The 19196-nt window shown below is 42.8% G+C and overlaps 1 protein-coding gene across 1 annotated transcript in view; it reads left to right on the plus strand.

Annotated features, from left to right (window-relative positions):
* Window positions 1-19196, plus strand: part of LOC126454999 (lachesin-like) — a 1180169-nt gene that overhangs the window by 761095 nt on the left and 399878 nt on the right. Inside the window, exon 6 of the mRNA XM_050091142.1 lies at window positions 2720-2875. Coding sequence (XP_049947099.1) covers window positions 2720-2875 — 156 coding nt within the window. The remainder of the gene's footprint in view (window positions 1-2719; window positions 2876-19196) is intronic.

Genomic DNA, 19196 nt, shown 5'->3' on the forward strand with positions numbered 1-19196 from the left:
AACTTCACTATCTATTACAAAATAAACAGTGTTTAATGTACCATTTATTGTAATTACAGAGTAAGTCTTACGGGGAATGTCAGTTTCACTGTCAAATGGTAAACACAAATTACTATGCCTTCGATTTATTTTAAAATTTTAAGTCTATTTGGTCTAACCAGCGTGTCACAAGTAAGTCCAGTTTTGATAAATTGCATGTAGAGGTTTCAACAGAAGTTAATGACACTATATTATCATCTTCATAGAACGATATGTAGATTATAGTACGTAGGTATGGGAAAAACCGACCGATATTGGTACTTTATTTCTGAATAACCGGTGTTTCTCGGCATTTTCTTGGTCTTAGTTATAACAGTTCTTTTTATTCTTTTGCTAAAAACTGCGTAGAAAAATCTAAATATCAGTCATAGCAGTAGCGCTAAAATTTTAAGTTTTTAAATAAACTTTTTTTAAGGAATGAATATTTTTATTCATAAAATTAGCGTTGTTTTGAAATATTGTGTTATTACACAAAACGGGAAAAAATTTCAGTGCTAGTTTAATAACAATGCCGACAGAAGCAAACAATAAACATATGGCATAGAAACTGGTACAGAATTGCTGAGACAATAATGTACCTGTTACCATATGGCATAGCCTATTAGATGGTACGCGTGTACATACAGCGTGAAAAACTTTCTTCCATATTGTCTATATGGTACTTTCTCACTATCGTCGTCGGACATCAGTTGTGCTACAGAATAGCGCCATGCTAATCTGGAAATATTTTCCGAAATGAAGTACAAGGCTCATTTTGCTTTAAAAGATTAAAAGCTATATGAACCACAACCAGCTTTTGACGTAGTACACAGAAAAAAACGTAACACTTAACCCTTCATTCGTAGTTTACAATTAAAATAGAAAACAGCTGATCTGCTGCAAGTGTCTAGATAACATTTCACTATGTGCTTGTAGCCCTCCAAAATGGATAAACTAACACTAAAAATAGAATTGTTCAACTTCCGTTTTCACCCCTTAGCACCGACTATTCCTAGCGTCCGCGTAATTCTATGAACTCCGGTTGTAACACAATTTTTGCGCAGAGTTTAAAAAATTAGAATCAGTAGGAGAATACTTGTGATTTTGGTAGTAGTCAACCATGTATCACCTTCGAGAAACACTGCGAATACTGGACGCACTAGGTTTTGTTGTATATTGCATATTTAATTTAATATTTGGATTCTCTGTATCTTTACACTGAGTCAGTCAACAGATTTCAATCTTTGTTCGATTTCTATGTTTATGTCAGGAAATAATAGGAACAGAAGAACAAAAAGTTGGTTACTTCGTAAAGCGGTTATTCTGAGCGGTTTTTCATAGTCGGATTAAAATGGCGTAAATGAAGCAAGACAACAGAGAATCGGTTGTTTCAGCGATAGATGACCGCTATCCATAGATTATAGTACAATAGGAAGACATCGTTTCGAAGAAAAGTTGAGTATGTATAATTACCAAATTCAGATACGATGAATAACAGATCAGGTAAGAAATAATAGTATCCTAGAATTATGTAGGTTGAAATACTGATGATAATAATGCATTGTCTGATCAAAAATATCCGGACATAAAATAGCAAAAACATGGTTCAAACGGCTCTGAGCACTATGGGACTTAACATCTATGGTCATCAGTCCCCTAGAACTTAGAACTACTTAAACCTAACTAACCTAAGGATATCACACAACACCCAGTCATCTCGAGGCAGAGAAAACTCCTGACCCCGCCGGGAATCGAACCCGGGAACCCGGGCGTGGGAAGCGAGAACGCTACCGCACGACCACGAGCTGCGGACATATAAAATAAATAGCAAAATGGTTCAAATGGCTGTGAGCACTATGGGACTTAACTTCTAAGGTCATCAGTCCCGTAAAACTTAGAACTACTTAAACCTAACTAACCTAAGGACATCACACATGTCCATGTCCGAGGCAGGATCCGAACCTGCGACCGTAGCGGTCGCGCGGTTCCAGACTGTAGCGCCTAGAATCGCTCGGCCACTCCGGCTGGCCATAAAATAGCAGACGTTGATTTGATATGTGTCCACACTTGGCCTTTGTAACAGTTTGTTATCTGCTGGGGAACATTTTCAACAAGACATCAATACGTCTGTAGAGGAATGGCAGCCCTTTCTAGCTCCGAGCCGAAACCAGAGAAGATAACAATGTTGTACCCTGGTATCTGGAGCGAAGGCGACGTTCTCACTTATCCTATAGGTGTTAAAATGCGCCATTGTTCTGGATTACGGTCCATGTCTTGTGACACTAAGTCGTGCGATCTGTCCTTCAGAAGCGGACATTAAGGTTTAGAGCTCTTGGTGCATATCTAGAGGTGTGGTCTATCTGCCAGTGCCTGGTTTCACTTTCTCACCTCCTTCTATCCATAACGACACAAACCCGACATTACATTCTAGAAGCACTCATCACACGACACAGGTACACGCTTCACACTTCACAGGACATCGGAAAAAGACAATGGCAAACCACCTCGACTAGTTGACTAGACTGAAATGCAGGTTTACTGCATCTGCTTCCCTACGCTTATTCGGTAAGAATAAGACTACTTTGACTTTAGAATACAATAACTCCGCACTTTTAAGATTCATTTCGTTGTAACGTGTTCTAGTACGGCATATATACTTACGGATGCCGTTCAGACCATTTAGAGACCGTGGCTGTTGCAGTGCCGCCCAGCATCGTGGACCGGGAGACGAGCACGGACATGGTGGTGCGCGAGGCGGCGAACGTGACGCTCACGTGCAAGGCGGTCGGCTACCCCGAGCCCTACGTCATGTGGCGGCGAGAGGACGGGGACGACATCAACTACAACGGCGACAGCGGTGAGTCCACGGCGTAGCGTCTCTCACACTGCATGCCATGTGCGCAAAAATCCAACTAAATACAGTGTGCTTGGCGTGGGCTCCACCTGTATCTTCTTGTTCTTGTTCTTCTTCTTCTTCTTCTTCTAAGGAGTAAGCGATTCGCTTGTTTCTCGCACAAAGGAAGCTGTTGTCGATTCCTCGGCAATGATAAAACTATTTTTGACGTCACATGAAATGTATTCGCAATTCAGAATATGGACAGCTATCAGCTATACAGGTGTAAATTTCAAGTTGACAAACCAGAATAGCTCGAAAAATAAGCTTCACACGAAAAAATGTATAGAATCCAAAGCTGATTACTTTCGAGGGGGACATCCGCTGGTGCTGAAATTAGTCCGCCACCCCAGCCCCCTGGGCTTGGGGCAGGAGGCAAGTTTAAAATTTCAAATGGGAACCTTTATTTTTTATTGCAGAATCAGATTCTACACAACAAACTACGTACATTTTGTCTTAAATAATTGTTTTGATTGTTGGTAGTTGGCGCTGTAATTCAAGAAAATCCATGTTCTCATTTTTGAGTGGACAATGGTTACGAATAAATAAAAAAAGTACTTATTTACTTCGTAAATTTTGAATCGCTAAAACTAAAACTCCCCCCTCTCCCCATAGGGTCCGGTTTGAGAGGGAGAAATAGAATTTTACAAATGTTGACCCAAATATTAATTTTTTCCGCAGATTCGGATAAGTTTTGTTTGTTTCGTGGGACTCACTTCTTATTTATCCGTAACCATTTTCCGCGCAAAAATGAGAACTTGGATTTTCTTGAATTACAGCGCCAACTACCAAGAATTAAAACAAATGTTTAAAACAAAATTTACGTAGTTTTTTATGTAGAATCTCGTTATGATAAAGACTGTGTGTTCCCATTTGAAATTTTAAAGTTGCTTCCCGCAGAGGGCTGGGGTGGCGGGCTAATTTTAGCACCAGCAGATGTCCCCCTCAAAAATAATCAACTTTGGATTCTACACATTTGTTCGTGTGAAGCTTATTTTTCGAGTTATTCTGGTTTGTCAACTTAAAATTTACATCCTGTGTAACTGAATGACAACAGTGACATCTAGTGCCGACCCTCGAACCTAGATTTCCCGCTTATTGCCAGCGGTCGCCTTACCATGAGGCTATCCGAGCACTACTTGCAGCCAGATCCAGACTTCCGTAAGTCTTGAATTACATGTCTACATCTGCACTCGTACGCTCATTATGCATATTCCCGTACGGGGGAGACATTTTAATTGGAAGTCGTTTGCCCTTTTCGGCGGATAGATACGACATTGCAGTCCCCGTGTTCTTCAGAAGTACGATGCACTATTCCTTTGGACGTGCACACATGTTTCTCATATTCGAAACTGTGAATACATTTCATGTAGTTCATAATGACTGTAGTTGCCACAGTACCACATTGCGCCGTATTTTTGAACAACACAGCCACTGCTATATTGTATTTCGGTGTTCTGCATTCAATTCAGAATTGGAACCCTCTCTCTTTATTTTCGTCACCTCTAAATCCATCCAGTGTCGTGAGGCCTGCCGTAGATCTCTGCAGTCTCGTTCCTGATTGCTGTGTCTCACTGAGACGTTTAGCACTCGCCATCCATGTATCCGAGCAGTAAAGCAAAACCGTCATAGCTATGATATAAAATTTCATTCTCATTTCATTTCTCGTTTCCCCAGATAATGTTCTTTAGATTGTTCCACATACGGTCGGTACGTATTCAGTATGTGACTGATCTCAAGATAAGTGTTGTAAGTTATCTCACAGCCAAGAATTCGAAGTGTGAAATTTGCTCAATATGTATAAAGACGTTCCATGTGAGGTGAAGCAAAGACAGCCCCCATAACTTGTAACATTAAATCACTGAAACCTTCACGCTAGGCAAAATGTGGAATTCTCATGTCACCAAAAAACAACGTGGGACGCTATCTGATTCGTAAAGATTAATAGAAACAGTCACAAGAGCGCGCGCGCGCACACACACACACACACACACACACACACACACACACACACACACAAGCGCGACCGCGCGCGTACTTCCGTTATTCAGCACAACCGGAAGGAAATCGACCTGCATAACCAAGGCGAGCTCTGAACATTAAAGGCGATGAACCAAATTGGACTTATGTTAGCTTTGCTTTCTACTTACAGCGTCTATATGTGCTATGACGATGTTTTGTCAGTTTCGTAATATGCTTTGGCGAACAAAAGAGTATTAAAACATCAGAGCCAAAATGTAAATTATCAGTTACATTATTCTGTAATATCACAGTAATGTTTGACATCTATTCGCACGATGTGTAACAAGCTATATGGGCATGAGCACCCATCGACCTACCTTGCCAGGACATGGAGCTTAGTAGCATGCAAACAAAACTTACTAGTCACTAGAGTCTTGCGAGATCGGAATTCAATATTTGATTTACGATGAGACCTAATTATTTGTGGATCGAGAAAGTTCAACAAGAAACCAATTGTGCAGTGTGAACGATCTAGTGCTTCAATACAAAGAATAATAACCGAATTATTGAAGAAATCCGAAAGAAATAGATTAACTTCCATTTTACTAAGCACAGGCATACGGTTCCGACCTATTCGCGGAATAATCATAGTCAGGCGATGTCAAAACACACTCCCCTTTCTAACTACGTTTTACTACAGAAATCAAACTGAAATAGTCTCGACCAATTCCTTAATCATTGTAGAATTTCTGCAACAGAATGCATCTCCATCAGACAAGGACAGTCCTTTCTCCAAACACATTTCCAGAAGTAGTCACCCAACCGGATCCTGGAAAGAACGTAGACTAGATTGGCGAATATTCCTTCAAATAAGAAGGAACTCATAGTAATTTCCATCGGTTGAACACGCTGACTAGCGTCAGTGAAGATGCAAAGAGATTGCTGCAGTTTTTTTTATTATAGAAAGTAATTATAGCAGAAGTACGTAAGGTATTGCAGGTACAAATATCGCGATCTACTAAAAGCAAAGTACGGTGTAATGAGGAGAAATGAAAGTACCGAATGAACAGGCAACTTTTGAGGCCAATTACCCAGGAAAATTTTTGTTGGGCTGGATATTTAGCACTAAAAGCTTTACTCTTGCTCTTCTGTGTGCAGAGAATCTCATATCTCTTCTATATATTTTGTTTATGTATGATTGCTAAATAATTTCTATTCCAGATTCCTAAGTCGGAGCAATATAAAAGTATGTTACTAACAAAACATTTTCATGTACGTAATAACAATTGTAAAATGAAAGAAAGACCAGACGGATTTTCTAATGGATACCGGAAGTTTCCTTAATCTACATGCTTGAATGGATCATAGCCTTGGATCGGATGGTGCTGTGTAAACTGCACAATGAGTCCACGAGGAAGCTACTTGCCATCTGCAGGTGCAGATTTTACGTCAGGAAAGCGTCAAACATGACATCTCGTATCCCTGCGGGGAGGAGGTGGAAAACAGGCACATGAAGACGACGTCAAGCTGCCTCGTAGAAATACCGTGCAGTTTAATAACACCATCCGAAGCGACTCCTGTGAAACATTCACGTTACTTTTACGCCGGGATACAGTTTATCTCAAAGTCTTTGAAAGCATTTCAAAGAGTGTTACACCTAGAGGAAAGTGTATCTGGGAACACATGATGTTCCCTAGTCGTTGATTCAATACAATGACCGACTTTAGAACTACATGAAATAATGTGCACTAGAAGCTGCCGTAAGCAGTTTTCCGCATTTTCTACAGGTTTCGTTGGAGACAAGAGGTTCTGTTTTGAGCAGCGTTTGTGAACACTTAAGGGGAGCCGGAGGTGGTCAAATCGAAAAAATTACGATTTTTTTGCTACCGAAAATTAATTGGAACATTTCTCTTTCATGTAAACTTTGAATTATTGTTCTATTCGCCCTAGAAGGGGAGTTATTACCATTTTCCCCCACGCCTGCAGAGGAAATGGGGGGCCGCTGAATGCATCTAACACCCTCTCGTGGCTTCCTGGCGAGCTGCTTGGGATTTTCTCGGCCTGTTACGCATACAGCGAGTGTGCAAGGGTTGACTACATTGTTTTCTGTGACAAGCGTGGAACATCGTCTCTTTGCTGTTTACCTTTTCGAATTAGTTCAGTGTTGCGCCTGTTGTTGGTAGTATTATACTTCTTGTGTAAAGCGTTGTTCTGGTTACGATGCCACGTTTTAGTAACCGTGTGTATAAGAAGAGGAAGAATGTAGGGAAAAGAAAATTAACACTAATACCAAGTTGCGATACTACAATTACTGAAACAGTGCGTTCTTCTGCTAAGCAACACATGGCCGGCCATAGCCCTGTGACATCTTCTAGCAAATACTACCTTGTGGATGGTGACTCCAAAGGTTTCAAGACTATAGAGGAACTGAAACCATATGGAAATGAATTTGTAGTTGAAAAGTTGGAATGCATTGGGCATGTGCAAAAGCGTATGGGTGCACGGCTTCGAAGGCTCAAACAAACTTTGGGTTCAAGTAAGCTCTGTGATGGAAAGACAATAGGAGGGACAGGCAGGCTTACTGATGAGGTGATTGAACGTCTACAGAGATACTATGTGTATGCTATAAGGCAAAATACTAATAATGTTAGTGACATGCAAAAAGCAGTGTGGGCATTGTTCCTTCATACTGCCTCTTCCAATGAATACCCTCAACACAGCCTGTGCCCAAAAGATTCCTGGTGCAAATATAATGCAAAAAAGGACTATGATCACAAACATGGTTTGCCAGCAGCTGTGATAAATGCAATAAAACCAATTATTCATGACTTAGCACAGCCAGAATTGTTACACAAATGTCTACACGGAAAGACGCAGAATCCTAATGAGAGCGTAAACAATTTGATTTGGAAAGTGATTCCTAAAAGGGTGTTTGTAAGCATAAAAACACTCCACTTTGGCATTTATGATGCAATAGCAAGCTACAACCAAGGGAACAGTGTGAAGTGTGAACTTCTGAAGGCATTAGGATTTACAGCTGGGGTGAACACTGTACGAACACTAAGAAATATTGACAGAGAAAGGATAAGAGGAGCAGAAAGAAGAGAAAGGCATATGAAGTATGACGGAACAACAGGCCAGAAAAGAAGACAGAAGAGGAAGCTTTTGGAGGATGAAGAAGAAGACCCTGATAATCAATCCTATAGTGCAGGAATGTATTGAGAAACATTGATAGCCATTTCCCGTAAATTAGAATTTTTAGAATATAAGGAACATTTTCTCAAAATCCACTCAAGCTAGAGAGATGAAATTTTTATACAGCACTCCTAGTGGTCAAACTTACATTGTAACACAGCCATTTGGCAATATGTTCAGCAGTTTCATTTCAGTTTAATTATAAAGCAATTATTTGTAAAAAAAATTGGGTCATTAATAAAAAAATAATTGGAAGGAAACTAGAAAAGATACTCCAAAATCCACTGTATATGTAAAAAAAAAAATTCAAATTTTTCTATTTGGTAGTTTATTCATAAATGTTCCTCAAACATAGTGATTTTAACATGGGCAGCATAGGCACCTCCAGATCACCTTAAGTGCTCCACAATATATTATACCTATCTGGAAGATATTGTTAACTGTTCAGCTACAGGGTTTTATGGTGAGTAAAATTCTGTACATTTTAAGAACTAGTTACATAATTTGTGGGCGGCTACGCCGTACTTCGTTAGTCGTGAATCATCTTGTACCTTGAAACAGAAAGTCTCGTTACCGTGTAAAACGTGACATTTGCTAACGAACTAAGTTCGTTTAATGTCTTAACAATTTACCCCGTTTCTAAAATGGAGTTACGCTGCCTGAAAGAAAAACTGCAACACTCTCAAGTGCAAGGTAGATATTCCAGAACTCGAATCAAGAACCGGTGCCAACATGAGCAACGTAGATGTAGATATGTAGTGAAGCAACTTAAATCACTAAAAAAAGCAAGTCTGCTGGTCCAGACTGTATACCAATTAGGTTCCCTTCGGAGAATGCTGATGCATTAGCTCCATACTTAACAATCACATACAACCGTTCGCTCGAGGAACCTCAAAGAAAACTGTCTATTGACACACAGTCAACATGGGTTTAGAAAACATCGTTCTTGTGAAACACAACTAGCTCTTTATTCACATGAAGTGTTGAGTGCTATTGATAAGGGATTTCAGATCGATTCCGTATTTCTGGATTTCCGGAAGGCTTTTGAGACTGCACCACACAAGCGGCTTGTAATGAATTTGCGTGCTTATGGAATATCTCTCAGTTATGTGGCTTTCCTGTCAGAGAGGTCACAGTTCGTAGTACTGACGGAAAGTCATCGAGTGAAACAGGAGTGATTTCTAGCGGTCGCCATGGTAGTGTTATAGGCCCTTCGCTTTACCTTATCTATATAAACGATTTGGGAGACAATCTGAGCAGCCATCTTATGTTGTTTGCAGATGACGCTGTCGTTTATCGACCAGTAAAGTCATCAAAGGATTAAAATAAATGACAAAACGATTTACGAAAGATATCTGTATGGTGTGAAAATTGGAAATTGATCATAAATAATGAAAAGTGTGGGGTCATCCACATGAGTGCTGAAAGGAAACCATTAAACTTCGGTTACATGATAAATCAGTCAAATGTGAAGGACGTAAATTCAACTAAATACCTAGGAATTACAATTACGAACAACATAAATTGGAAGAAACACGTAGAAGATGTTGTGCGGAAGACTAAGGAAAGACTGCGTTTTGCTGGCAGGACACTTAGAAAATCTTACAGATCTACTAAAGAGACTGCTTACGCTACACTTGTCCGTCCTCTTTTAGAACACTGCTGCACGGTATGGGATCCTTACCACATAGGACTGACGGACCACATCGGCCAACAGAGTAGGGCAGCACGTTTTGTATTATCGTGAAATAAGGTAGAGAGTGTAACTGAAATGATGCAGGATTTGGGATGGACATCATTAAAACTACGGCGTCTTTCGTTGCGGAAGAATTTTCCCACGAAATTCCAATCACCAATTTTGTTCCCGGAATGCGAAAATAGTTTTTTGACGTCGGCCTACATAGCGAGAAACGATCATCATGATGAAATAAGTGAAACCAGATCTCGTGCGTAAAGATATAGGTGTCCGTTCTTTCCCTTCGCTATACGAGATTGGAATAATAGAGGATTGTGAAGACGGTGCACTTAAATGTGATGTGCAGAGTATCCATGTAGATCTAGAAGATCATATTACTGACAAGTCAAGTTGTGATGTCATCTTGAGACACCACTCGTGCATTGACCATCAACAGCCCGCCAACGGACCCGGAACGGTGTCGCCAGTAAGGCAGGCGCCGCACCTCCCCTCTTCGGGAAGACTACACGACACCAACGCCTTACCCGGCACTATAAAGGACGACAGAGCTCGGAAGCCGGTTCGTCAGCGCAGGTCGTCGTCTCAGTTCGACAGCTCAGAACGGTGTCTGCCGACGTTATACGAAGGTTGCCCAGAAAGTAATGCACCACATTTTCTCTTCAACAATTACTTATTGAACATAATGAGAATTACACATTACCCTATATCTTCATGTAATCTCCATCCCGTTCTCTGGTCTTCCTCCAGCGCCAAACCAGGGCGTGTATGCCCTATCGGAAGCAATCCTTGTCCAGTCGGCAGGCCAGTGCTTCACTGTGTGAATCACCTTCTAAAAGTCCTCAAAATGTTTTCCATGAATGCTTCTGTCCTCGAGAATGACATCATCATCTCGCCGCAACATTTCCGGTGTGTCAGCCTTGTATGGTCTCCCCGACCTCAGCGAATTGTGGAGCTCCGCCGAACCGCCTTATGATGACTTCACCCTCCGTGACCAGCTGCTAACTGTACTTCTGTCGACTGCAGATGCTCAATAGACTTTCCACAAGCGTTTGTCAGTATTCCCCACAGCTTCTTTCTCTGCAGTGAGAAATTCAATGACGGCAGGTTGCTTGCATCGTACATCATCTGCAGAAGCCATTTTGATACGCAACGTTTCGCATTTGTAGCATTGTTTTCGGCTTGCGATCACATGGTTCCCAATGGTCCTTGGTGCCCTTCTTTCTTCCCTGGATGATGTCCGGTCGGCCACCGCTGCTGGCACAGTGTGTCAATCTTTCCGCATATGTGTAGTACGCGGATGTTCATGACCTGGTGTCCGGTTGTGGGAATGATTCACAGACAACTGCAGAAGGCAGAGACCCTCTACCGATACACTGTGCCCATGTGTAGCAATCCTTTGATACGTCCATCCATCTTCCCGCAGGCCTACAGTGCGACTGCTTTCAAATGACTGCAGTTGTTCCATAAAAGTGCGTACTCGTCGGCAGGGCCTGTTTGTGCTCTAGAATTAATTTTCAGCTCTAATCTCAGGACGGTTACTAAATATGGGTCGGCCGGGGTGGCCGAACGGTTCTAGACGCTACAGTCTGGATACCGCGCCACCCCTACGGTCGCAGGTTGGAATCCTGCCTCGGGCATAGATGCGTGTGATGTCCTTAGGTTATTTAAGTTTAAGTAGTTCTAAGTTCTAGGGGACTGATGACTTCAGAAGTTAAGTCCCATTGTGCTCAGAGCCATTTGCCACTAAATATGGAGTCAAAACAGAGAGCGCACAGACAGTCCTCCTAAGCGCCATCTGATCTCCGATGACCGTGACAAATGAATCACCGACCCTACAACCACTCCGCGTCCACCTGTCGCCACTGAAGGCATTGTTTTCCGGGAAGTGTAGTTTTATACACCATGCCCAGAACCACAACACTCCATCAGTATATTTAAATAACAACAGTATTTCTTGGTTTTATGCTTACAATTCTGTTACTGTGCAGTGAGAGATAACCTCTCTGCTTCGTGTAACCTCTCAGCTTTCACACTCTGCTGACCATTCAGGTTTTCTCTCACAGAAAGGCTGCATTCAGTCCTTACTGGCCAAATATATACAGGATCTCTTAAACTGAGTTGCTATTTAGTTATATTACCAGAAGCGATATTTGTGTAGTGTTGTCTTTGTTTTTGAAAAATTCTTACTTTGGTCAAGGTTCTTGGTGTGGCAGTTTTCCACTGCAAGTAATAATCATTCGTTTTAAGAATCAAATATTTTTATCCTCCTCCACTGTAAATATACTTCTCAGACGCGTTACGCCATTTATCTTCACGGAATATTTTTAGTTAATTGTCTATCCTGTCAAAATTTTTGTCCTGGTTTTTCATAGGTCAAAGGCCACATTTCAACTTTCATATGCCCACTGTTTGTCGACCGGCTCTTCGCGTGACAGAGTTTCCTCCAGTTGTTTATATGAATACACTATGTGATCAAAAGTATCCGGGTGCCCCAAAAACATACATCTTTCATATTAGGTGCATTGTGCTGCCACCTACTGCCAGCTCCTCTATATCAGCGAGCTCAGTAGTCATTAGACGTCGTGAGAGAGCAGAATGGGATGTTCCACGGAACTCACGGACTTCGAACGTGCTCAGGTGATTAGGTGTCACTTGTGTCATACGCCTGACGCGGTATTTACTCGCTCCTAAACATCCTTTGGTCCATTGTTTCCGATGAGATAGTGAAGTGGAAATATGAAGGGACACGTAAACCACAAAACTGTACAGGCCGACCTCATCTGTTGACTGACAGAGACCGCTGTCACTTGAAGAGGGTCATAATGTGTTATAGGCAGACATCTACCCAGACCATCATACATTATTCCAAACCGCATCAGGACCCACTGCAAGTACTACGACAGCTAGGTGGGAGGTGAGAAAACTTATGTTTCATGGTCGAGCGGCTGCTCATAAGCCACACATCACGCCGGTAAATACCAAACGACGCCTCGCTTGATGTAAGGAGCGTAAACATTGGACGATTGAACAGTGGAAAACGTTGTGTGGAGTGACTAATCACGGTGGACAATGTGGCGGTCCGATGGCAAGTTGTGGGTATGGCGAATTCCCGCTGAACGTCATCTGCCAGCGTGTGTAATGCCAACAGTAAAATTCTGATACGCTGGTGTTATGGTATGGTCGTACTTTCATGGCCCCTTGATATTTGCCTGGCACTATCACAGCACAGGCCGACACTGATGTTTTGAGCACCTTCTTGCTTGCCACTGTTGAAGAGCAATTCAGGGATGGCGATTGCATCTTTCAACACGATCGAGCAGCTTTTCGTTCAAATGGCTCTAAGCACTGTGTAACTTAACATCTGAGGTCATCAGTCCCCTAGACTTAGAACTAGTTAAACCTAACTAACCTAAGGGCTGTTGAGTGGTACTTAAGTAAATAAATTAATGAAATCAAAGTGAAGTAGAAATTAGAATATAAATGAAAAACTCGGTTTAGTTTAGAGAGTTACATACTGGCAAACAGCAGGCAGAACAGCAGAGCAGAAGAGTCAATGACCGTGAAGTCAGCAAGTTCCACATAAGCGGACGCTGCTATTCAGCCGTCAGGGCATCGCCCGACCGGCTCACGTGTTTCTCAGTTGTCACATGTGAGCAAAGGCCCTCGCCTACATTCCAAGAGCCAATGACCGACGTTAAGAAGACTCTTCGAGAAGCTTTTCAACGTGACAGAAGAGGCAATGACCGGCTCATGTGTTTCTCAGTTGTCACATGTGATCAAAGGCCCTCGCCTACATTCCAAGAGCCAATGACCGACGTTAAGAAGATTCTTCGAGAAGCTTTTCAACGTGACAGACGAGGTAATGACCGTGAAGTCGTTCACCTCCAGTGAACTGAAGTGAATAAATACGCGAGATGCAGTGGGCCCGACAGCCGAAGGAAGAGTCGGTGCTGAAGACTGTCATGCAAGAAAAGACTACATCATGCACAGACGCACAAAGTCCGCCACTGTAGTGGAATAGCAAGCAGCAGCCTCGGCGCCGGAAGACAGAAGTTAAAAGGTATTTGAAGTCTGATTTTTACGTACCCGGGTGACTCGTGAGGACGGGAAGGAGACGGCCGCACATCAGCAGTCACCTGTGAGCTAGGATGATGACCTGACAGCCGAAGACTGGCAAGCGGGAGTCCGTTGTTCGAGTCCACGACACTGGCCTTCCCCTGCCTCGCCGCTCCGCTGGCCGACGCACAACACACGCGGCCGCTTAGAGAAGAGAAACACTGGGACGTCACATCTAAGGTATCACCATCCGATGCACGACTTCGCTCGCAATAATTAAACGAGCCACCTCGCGCTGCGCATCTCCAGTCAACTGGGCGAGACGGCGACGCGGGATACACACCGCCACGCGTAATCAGACGCCGCCGCTGCCGCAGCAGAAGGCCAAGCAAACGACACAGCTGCCGTTCTCCTAGCCAGAACATCGAGTAAGTAAACAGTTGTCCAAATCTTCAATAAAAGTTATCTTATGTAGAAATACTGTTTCATTCTACCTCATACCCGAGCCAAGGAAAAACCCACCCTGCCCACATGTTGTTAAGAGAGAAAAATTAATTAATTTAGTATTTTCACCCTGACATAATGCTTTAGAATCAAATTCCTTTGCAGTAATGCTCATCCTGACAATTAACTAGCATCAAAAGAGAAAACCGAGTTACATTTAGTGGCAGAACTGTTACAGGGCATCACACACACCCATGCCCAAGGCAGGATTCGAACCTGCGACCGTAGCAGCAGCGCGGTTCCGGACTGAAGTGCCTAGAACAGCTCGGTCACAGCTGCCGTCCACCTGTTCATAATGCATGGCCTGTGGCAGAGTGGTACCTGACAATAACACTCCTGTAATGGACTGGCCTGCACAAAGTCTTGACTTGAATCCTATAGAACACCTTTGGGATGTTTTTTAAATCCGACTTCGTGCCAGGACTCACTGACCGACATCCATGCCTCCTCTCACTGCAGTACTCCGTGAAGAATGGGATGTCACTCCCCAGGAAACCTACCAGCACCTGATTGAGAGAGTGGAATCTGTCATCAAGGCTAAGGGTGGGCCAACACCATATTGAATTCCAGCATTACGGGTGAAGGATGCCACGAACTTGCAGGTCATTTTCAGCCAGATGTCCGGATACTTTTGATCACATATGTGATGTATGTCTGTGCCGCAAAAAGCCTCTGTATTTCGGGCTTCTAATAGTTCAAGTATTTTTTCGTTTGATGTATTTGGCACAATGTAATACGAATTCCGTTAGCGGCGTTTGTTCATGTTTTTCACGTCTACAATTTTCTTATATATATTATCGGAAGTGTAAACTAATATCTGCCCGAAATGAAATTGTTATCGATTTCTAGCAGCAATGCCCTTCCTCCTCTCCATTAGGTGAGCGTCCAAGATCTGAGACGCGAATTTTCTAACTATATTCTGGTAATTGCTATGCACAGGAGGCACACGTCCATGTTAAAATCGAAGAGTTTAGCACACAACCATCTAGGTAACTGAATTTACTATAACCCAATTTTAGGACTGGTAGTCACGTGGATTCGTTAGCGTGAGGAATGTTTACCAGTATCCCCTGTGCCCATTTATCTGTTCACGTGTGATGCAAAAGGTAATTACATTTTTGTCGTTGTATTCGGCCGTTTCTGTTTTATATTCGATTAGGATTTAGTCTCTTCGTAGAATTAAAATTGCTAAGTCGACAGCACGTGAATTATTCTTCAAATTCTACCCAAACTACTGATAATTATCAATTCTTTCCCCGATCGTATGGGCACATTGATTGAGCCAGAGGAGTCTTTTTCTTGATCAAATATCAAGAAATTTCAGTGCATCCATATAAATATTTAGCATTAGTGGCTTCCATTCCAGGCCTTATCCAAATAAGTTACCTCTCTGTCTCTGCATCGGTGTCGTTCGGGCAGTGAACGTTGAAAAACGAATTTTCAGCTGTCAGTTCATATTGACACAACCACCTCCTAGATGTGACGTCAACAGCGCGTAACTCGTGACACATGTCACGTGCCGGAAGTTGACAGAGTGGGGGTGACAGGTCGTCTATACGTATTTCGCTCCGTGTTGTCATGAGCTAGAGAAGCGATTTTCCTGTGTTGAAAAAAGGTATGGTTATCGGTTTCCGAGACAGGTGGGGTTGGGGGCCGTACAACATATGAAATGGTGAAGTTCGTGAAATGTTCGTATGAATATGTTCTCTGCTGCCCACTATTGGAAGAAGCGGGAGCCAAATCGCTTATAACCTATGGGCATTTAGATCTAGCATCGTTTCTTAAATCTATAAGGGGCGGTCAAAGATTTTCCTTTGGATGGCATTGCTGCAGCGTGTATGCAATATAGCGCGACAATGATGCTGGTGGTCAAACACCGATATAGGCAATAGATTAGTGTGACATTTGTATATTTGTGAAGTGCGTGCGGTAAATGGGGGAACGTAGGCAATGGAGTTATCAAATGCGTCTAAATAGAACCAGCGTGCTGATATTCTTTTCTAGGCTTCCGAAGGACAAACACCGGTAGAAATCAATCGGAGAAGGAAGAATGTGTTTGGGGCGCCAAGTTCAGTGTTGCTTCATGATGTCTGACGTCCCCATGCAGCAAATGTCGTAACGCGGAAGTTACGCGAACTCAAGTGTGAGACGCTCTGGCACCAAGTCTCTAATTCTGGCCTCTCCCCATGCCATTATCACGCCTTCGGTCTCTTAAAAAAGGCCTTGAAGGGTCGACGATTCCTTTCTGCATCGACATCTGCATTTACGTGGATACTCTGCAGATCACCCTTAAGTGGCTGGCAGAGGGTTCATCGATCCACCTTCACAACAATTCTCTATTATTACACTCTCGAACAGCAAGCGAAAGAACGAAAACCCATATCTTTCTGTGCAGGCTCTGATTTCCCTTATTTTGTAATGATGATTGTCGGTCAGCGTCATCATAATTTTTTCGCAGTCGGAAGAGAAAGTTTGTGATACAGATTTCGCGAAAAGATCTCGCCGCAACGAGAAACGCCCTTGTTTAAATAATACTGATCTCAAAACCTTTACCATGTTTGTGACACTTTCTTCCCCATTTCTGGATGACACAAAACGCTCTGTCCTCTCTTGAACATTCTCGATTTACTCAATTAACCCTACTTAGTAAGGATCCCACACCGCGTAACAGTATTCCAAAAAAGGGTGGACAGGGGTAGTAGATCTGTATCTCTTGTAAGTGTTCAGCCAATAAAATGCAGTCTTTGTTTCGCCTTCCTCACAACACATTCTGTGTGGTCTTTTCAATTTAAGTTCTTGGTAATTGTAATTCCTAGGTATTTAGTTGAATTTACGCCCTTTAGATCTGACTGATTTATCGTGTAACTGAAGTTCAACGAATTCTAATTAGCACTCATGTGGATGAACTCACACTCACAGTTATATATTCTAAACCATTTTGCAATTTGTTCTGATCTTCTGACGACTTTACCAGGCAGTGAACGACAGCATCATCTGCAGACAACCTAAGACTGCTGCTCAGATTGTCTCCTAAATCGTTTACATTGACAAGGAACAGCAGAAGGCCTATAACACTACCTTGAGGAACGCCAGAAATCACCTCTGTTTTACTCGATGGCTTCCCGTCAATAACTACGACCTGTGATCTCTCTCACAGGAAATCAAGAATCCACTCGCGTAACTGAGACGATATTCCATAAGCACGCAATTTGATTACAAGCCACTTGTGAGGTATGGTGTCCAACGTGGATGTGCAGCAATCATTTACGGACTTCTTCAAGCAACAGGACACTGTATTTTGCCGAATGGGTATCTGCAACCTGGTTCGTTGGTAGAACGATTGCCTCAGTGCTCTCGAAAGTTTCGCCTGATGACCTACCGATTCTGGCCTGTACGGCATTTCTATGGTTCATTCCGTTTCAAAGAGGACATCGATTACTGGCGCGTGAAATCCGATTGACGTAAGTCAGTGGAGCAGCTTGTGCAAATAGATTACTCAACTGGTCCGTGTGTCTTGCTGTAAATGGCGCTCTAGGGCAATGGATGATGCCTCCACCTATTCTTGCGACGAGATATCGGACAAAAGGCCTCAAATATCATTGAGAATTCCAACAATGGACTACTAAAAGTTGACTATCAGAGATCATGCTTGATTAACTTCGTCACAATCATTCGCCATATAGATTTAGATGTGACCAGTGTGGAATTCTAGAGAACAGATTACAATCTTGATGGAAGAACACGTAACAAGCAGCGTGAACGGCACGCGTTAGTGTTGCTTTGGCCTTCTCGACCAGACATAACGGCGCCTAGAGTATCAGTAACCAAACTGACAGCCTGCAGCCGCGGGTTGCCCGCCTCGCAAGCACACCGAAGCACTACACAACCGACAGGCAATATTGATGAACGGAAACAGCAACAACCACAACGTCAACAAACAACACCACAGCAAAGACACCAGTGGCCACCCGGGGCCACTACCGGCCCACACAAACATAACGAAGTGGTCACTGCAGATCCCGGAACTACTTTCACACGTCAAACCACGTGATGGAAAATAGTTCCGAGGTACTCATCCGCCGAAGCGCTATAAGGCCGGCGCTCGGCCGCACATCGGCAGTTCATCGACCGCCAGCAGACTTGGATAGCTGCCGCCCCGGCAGCCCGGCTTGGATCTTCTCGCTGATCTCTAGATTAGGCTTGGTATATCGGAGAAGTCTCTGGCGGAGACTAGTGGGAAATTATTTCAGTTGTTTTCTATCTTATTCTTGTATGTAGTTGTGATTCGAAGACAGATCACTGTTTTGTGCTGGTGTTATACTTGGAGAATTTGTTTTGGTTAATTGAACAGTCCAATAAATTGTTTTAGAACTTTGATCGTTAGTTTTTTCTACTTACGCAGAAATATCAAGTGTGATCTGCTTTGCCAACATGTGATCCCTGCTCTAAGGCAGAGAGATTCTTTGAACACAACTGTATTGACGCATTATGAAGCTCCACCTCTATGCTCTGGAGATAACTCGGTTACTCCATAACGCATTCGGAAAAAACCGATTCATTAGCCTATCGTTCCAAACTACGTGGCCAGCAACATCACCAGAGACTATAAGAAAGACAATGTTTATCAACAGGATTCAAACACAATTAACGCAATTAAAAAATGTAGCCCACTCATGCGCCAATTAAAATATATTTCTTTCGGTGCTTTATAAGTTATTTTGCTTTCGCATATCCTTTAAAATCATCCCACGATTACTAGCTTTTCACGGGAGCTCTCTCAGGTAGCGACGGTGTAGTTCTTTTTTTCGTTTTTTTCTTGTTTTTTGTTTTGTTTTGGACTCCACCTTCAGGCTACAAGTGGCCCATTTAGAC

This window comes from Schistocerca serialis, chromosome 1, assembly GCF_023864345.2.
Source record: "Schistocerca serialis cubense isolate TAMUIC-IGC-003099 chromosome 1, iqSchSeri2.2, whole genome shotgun sequence".
Lineage (NCBI taxonomy): Eukaryota > Metazoa > Arthropoda > Insecta > Orthoptera > Acrididae > Schistocerca > Schistocerca serialis.